The sequence below is a fragment of the Brassica napus genome, chromosome C1 (genome assembly GCF_020379485.1).
Source record: "Brassica napus cultivar Da-Ae chromosome C1, Da-Ae, whole genome shotgun sequence".
Classification (NCBI taxonomy): domain Eukaryota; kingdom Viridiplantae; phylum Streptophyta; class Magnoliopsida; order Brassicales; family Brassicaceae; genus Brassica; species Brassica napus.
This window is the reverse complement of record NC_063444.1, coordinates 44,650,657-44,656,564: the sequence shown is the minus strand read 5'-3', so window position 1 is coordinate 44,656,564 and position 5,908 is coordinate 44,650,657. Positions and strand designations below refer to the sequence as shown.

The 5,908-nt window shown below is 31.5% G+C and overlaps 1 protein-coding gene across 1 annotated transcript; it reads left to right on the top strand.

The window, feature by feature from the left end:
* Positions 1 to 407: 407 nt before the first annotated feature.
* On the top strand, positions 408 to 1,079 carry LOC111205281. The gene is made up of 2 exons (XM_048746321.1): positions 408 to 507; positions 601 to 1,079. The coding sequence occupies exons 1-2, from the start codon at positions 431 to 433 to the stop codon at positions 992 to 994; spliced, it is 471 nt and encodes a 156-aa protein (XP_048602278.1). The 5' UTR covers positions 408 to 430; the 3' UTR covers positions 995 to 1,079.
* Positions 1,080 to 5,908: the final 4,829 nt, after the last annotated feature.

Sequence of the window (5,908 nt, the reverse complement as noted above, 5' to 3'; positions counted from 1 at the left end):
AGTGTTGATTAATCTGATGTATTTCTTATTTGTAGCAAACTCCATATCCAGAGTCTGCAATGTTCTGTCAAGATTCATCGGAGACGAAGAGACTGTATGGTTAAACAGTCCCGGTCTGATGTCGCTAAGCTCCTTGATAGCGATCGCTTACAGGAAGCACGTCGTAAGGTATGTAATCTCATGCTGCTACATAAGGGTTTGGAGGTCTTAGACAATTTTCTATAAAAAAACTTTAGAATTTTTGGAGATTTACTACCAATACTTCACTTGATTATATATACTCTAGATTGGCTCTGACTTTTAGACTTTTAGTCACCATTTAAGTATTCTTATTTGATCCATATCTTGAGGGATCACTAGTTGTCTTATCTGACAAGTGACAATTAAATTTTCCATACCATAGACGAGGCAATCCTACGAGGACGAGAAAATGTTATCAGCTTATGATCAAGTCGACTACTTCTGCACGTCCATATTACAGAATTTTTCTCCTTTAGATCGTCAAAGGTTAGTTGTTCCATGACTTGTGACACACGGTACCATTTAAAAACTTGTGACACACGGTACCATAACCCTAATTACTTATGTTTTTCTCTCCAGCGATGTTCATCTCTTACCAGAAGAAACTAAAGAAGCAATGGCTGGACTGATATTTGCTGCATCAAGAATCGGCGAGCTTAAGGAGCTTCAAATCATAAGGAGCTTGCTTGTTCAAAGATTTGGGCTTGGGTTTGACAAAGATTGTGTAGATTTGCGTCCAGGACACTTTGTGAGTTCGGAGATAGTGAAGATTCTAGAGACGAAGTATTCGAGAGATGCATTTAGTCCGGAGAACCTATTGGGAATTTTCCAAAACTACCAAACCAGCAGTACCACTGCTAATGTGGATCCAATAACTAAAGATTCAGCTTCACGTGATGATCATGGCATTGCCCGTTCTGATACAGCGAAAAAGAGAAACCAAAAACGGGTGTTAGGAGAAAGGAAGTTATGAAGAAGAAAAAAAAAGTTATGAAGAAGAATTCAAAGTTTCTGGATCGGTCATCGTTTATGAGGTAGAAGTTTGATTGTGATTTGTAGTATGGGTTTGATGTTCTTATTAAGATTCTTCTTGTGTTTTTTTAATTCAATTTAAGAAAACAAAATTATCGTTTCATTTTTACATTGTTAGCTATAATTATAATTTTATACTATGTTTTTATTCTCCAAATTCTTTGGACAAGTGTTTGTATTATCATCTTATACGTACGTATGTCTCTTGTGGACACACCAATAACGGTGTTTGGTTTATCATGTATGCGCATTTGCATCTCATCTGCATATACGGTACCGTATGTTTCTGTATATATATAGTGTCCTTTCCATTGGACGTAGATGTTGCTATGACTGAGTTTCTTGAGAATTGAAACATTTGTTTGGTCTTGATGAAAAAAGGACTTGATGAGGAGTTTTATGATGAGCTCGGAGGAGATGAAGATGGGCTATTTGGGCTTTCGACATTTAATTCCTTTATTATAGTCTAAACCCATTTACAGTATACGTAATCGCAATCTTATTGTAGAAACTCACCTTTACGATGCATTTTGAAAATTGGAGTTATGTCAATCATTTGTTCTCTGGTTTTTATAACTCTCCAATCTCTGTCCAACTTTTGTTTTACTCAATCTCATCATTATCTTGTCCTCTTTTGTCCCTTATCATTTCCACTATGTCAATTTTTTTGCTCTCCGCGACATTAACTAATAATATTCATCGGTCCAACTCTAAAAGTAAACGTTTGAACTTCAGATCGCCGAAACAGGTGATTCAGCCTTATGGATTTGAAATAAAGTGTGTTCAGATCAGGGAAACCCATTTGTAACTCTAACTCTCATTTTTTAAACAGAGTTTAAACAGGACTGGCCCCTAATAGTACCCGAGTTTAAATTCTAACCATTTTATTTTGATTCACATAACTATTATACAATATTTAATAATGTTTTTCACCAAAAAAAACTTAGAGTCGAGTTTTCTCGCCAAAAACTAAACAACGAAATTTTCCGTCGAAACCGCAAAATCGAGTTTTCAACTAAAACAACAAAATCGAGTTTTTCCTCCAAAAACGCAAAATCGAGTTTTTCGTCAAAACTTCAAAATTGAGTTTTCCCGTCAAAAAATCAAAATCGAGTTTTTCGCCAAAACCTCAAAATCGAATTTTCCCGTGAAACGTAAAATTAAGTTTTTCTGGAAAACCCGTAAAACTCAATTTCACGGTTTTGGCGGAAAAACTCGATTTGCCGGTTTTGGAGGGAAAACTCGATATTGCGGTTTTAGTTTTGGCGAAAAAACTCGATTTTGCGGCTTCGGTGGAAAAACTCAATTTTGCGGTTTTAGTTTTGGCGAAAAAACTCGATTTTGCGGCTTCGGCGGAAAAACTCGATTTGCCGGTTTCGGCGGGAAAACTCGTTTTTGCCGTTTTGACGGAAAAACTCGATTTTGCGGTTTTGGCGGGAAAACTCGATTTTGCGGTTTTGAGGGGAAAAACTAGATTTTGTGGTTTCGGCGGGAAACCCCGATTTGCCGGTTTCGGCGGAAAACTTGATTTTGATGTTTCGGCGGGAAACGCGATTTTGTGGTTTTGGCGGGAAAACTTGATTTGCCGGTTTTGACAGCAAAACTCGATTTTGCGGTTTTGGCGGGAAAACTTGATTTTGTGGTTTTGGTGGAAAAACTCAAATTAGGTTTTGGCGGAAAAAAACATAATTTTTGTTTTTTGACGGAAAAACTTTATTCTTAGTTGTGGAGCAAAAACTCGATTTTACGATATTTGGAGGAAAACTTTTGATTTTGATGCTCAACAAATTGGAGGAAAGAATCATATCATATCTTAATTTTTCTAGTTTTATCTTTAAAACTTAAGAACAAAAATAAATGAAATATTTTTTTCAATTAAATGAGCTAACCCTGGTACCAGCTCTAACCCTTGATTATAATAGAGTTAAAATAGGACTGGGTTAAAATAGGACTGTGCTTATAATAAACAAAAGAGGGTTGGGCCCTAACCTTGTAGTTAACATCCCTAGTTCGGATAAATAATTCTTCTGCCTCTCAAAATTTATTGATACAAATGATACTGAAACCAATATCAGACACCCAAAAGAATCTTGGGAAAACTGTTTTTTTAGAGCAAAAAAATAGTAACTATGTCCCTTTAGACTAATCTATATTTTGTGTCATATTTTTCTATAATACCCTTTAATATTTATGAAAATAATTTTAATAAATAGTTTTAAAAACAAAAAAAAATTGGAAAATAGTAACATTTGTTAAAATACCTATATGAACTTAAAGGTATATTTTCCAGTTATAAAAAAGTTAAAATTATAAATTTCAGATTATGTTCTAAAAAAAGTAGAAATGACATTCTACGAAGTAGAAAACGAAGTTTACTTTTTTCATTGAATCTACAATGTTTAGAATACGTGATCTACGTAAATAGGAGTATTCTACAAATATGTAGAATACACATTCCGCGCTTAACCTATCATTCTAAAATTCTTAGAAATCGAAATCTACACATTAATCTAATTCTAAAACATGTAGAAACCGACTTCTACAGATTTACTATAAATCTAAAACATGTAGAAATCAAATTCTAAACATTACTATAATTCTAAAAAACTGTAGAAACTGATTTCTACATATTAGTTGTATTCTACGGATAAGAAATCAGTTCCTAAAAATATGGAAACAAAATATTTGAGAATATTCACTTTTATATTTAAAAAAAATCGATTTTTTTTTTTTAAAAAAAAAACAAAAAAAGAACAAAAAAAAGCGACAAAAAAAAACCTTGGCAACCTTCTTCACCGTCTTCTATATTCCATTGATTGTTCACAAAATTTTCACATTATTTCTACCATGATTCATGTCTATGAGTGATAGATTCGTAAAAAGCTCACGAAATCGTATGGGTTAGGCCAAATAATCGTCCAAATTAGAGTGAAATTGAGTGAGTTAGGGTTAATGAACTTGGGTGAGAATTTGATTTTGTCTCCCTTTATTTGTGAATGGGAAATTATGGGTTTCAAACCAGAGAAATCGAGTTTAAAGAGTTGAAATCATGCTTGGTCGGTTCAAATCAAGTGGGAATCAATCCGGATATAATCATACAAAACCAAAAAATCGATTTGGGATTCTTTCCTCGGCACGGGATCGATCGATCTATTCTTACAGATCGGTCGATCTGTGTAAATCGACCTTCGCCGATCGAGTGAAATGGACCAGGTCGATCAGTATATATTTCGCGTTTTTTTTTGTTCTGAATAATGATCGGGATCGATCGATCCACTATAACTTGTAAAGTGGGATCGATCGATCTCCCTTGTCGAACTCAATATATATATTTTTAAAAAAATTACAATTTTAAGGGCATTACTGCCATTTTGGAAAAAAATAGTCTAATAGGACATAAAGTAGTATAAATTAGTTTAAAGGGACATAGTTACCATTTTTTGCTCTAAAAAAACAGATTTCCCAAGAATCTTTAGCTTAGCGTTTATGCTTTCTTTCTATTTTTGCTAACTTTATTCTTTTCATTAGAGCATCTCCAAAAGAAACTCTATAACTCCAAATATGAAATTTTTTGCTCTCCAAAAAGAAACTTCAAATTTAAAATTTTGAAGAGTGAAACTCCAATATAGAGTTTTACTTTTCAAAACTTCAAATTTGAAGTTTCATCTTTTTATTTTCATTTTGGTCCTTACAATTATATATCATATTTATAATTCTTAAATATTTTTTTATTTATTATTTTAATCCTTAAAACTTTTTATATCTCATAAATATTTCAAATTTGTTTTATAAATTTAAGTTTTACACATGAAATTAAATAAAAATTTTAAAACAAGATTTATAATATTTTAAAACTAGAATTAAACAACAAGAATATTACAAAAAAACCATAATAAAAACTTATTAAAAAGACACATGAAGACATAATTATTACTCAAATTTAAATATTATAACAACACTAATAGTCTTGTAAATTTGCTCCAGAACCTCCCAAATCTCCAAAATATTGTCCAAACAAATTTTGTGTAACCGAAGATGATTGTTGTTGTTGCTCTTGACGCCTTTTTCGTACGATTCTTTCTTGTTCAGATCGAATGTATTCAAGAATATTAACATCATCGATATAAGCTAAGTTTTTTAGCAATATTTTATTTTCCTCTTTTACTTCTTTAAAAGCTAACTTTTTTGCTTCATTTTGCAGTCGTAATTCAATCATCTCATGACCTTTTTCCCTGCTTGTTGCTCTTTCGTTTAAAAGATCAAGGATTGTTTTGTTTGATGATATCAAACTATCAACGGGTATATTATGAGGATATCTGTTTTCAACAATTTTTGGCTCGTAATCTACAAATAAAAAAATAAAGAGAATCATTTCTTACTTTGAAATGCACTAGTTGATTATATATGAGAGCATTACGGAAATAATTTTATGGAATAATGTAGTATTTGCTTGCAGCTTAATATTTAATTATGTACTTTTATTTATAATTTTATATTTTAGTGTAAGATTTTTTAATTAATATTTCTGTGATATTTATATATATGTACTAGTTATTTATAGAAGTTTTATGAATTTACATCAACTATGACAAATATAAGGACCATAGTGTAAAATATAAATAATTTTGAAGTTAGGTTTGAAGTTTTACTTTGGAGAAGAACACATTGAAACTTCAAATATAGAGTTTTGGAAACTTCAAAATAGAGTTTCTTTTTGGAGATGCTCTTAGAAAGAAAATTTTGTGAAGAAAATGCCAACAACGTTTATATTTATAGTATATACATGTATGTGTGTATATATAATATTTTCAACTCCAACATCGTTATATAATAGTATATAGTATTTTTTATTTGA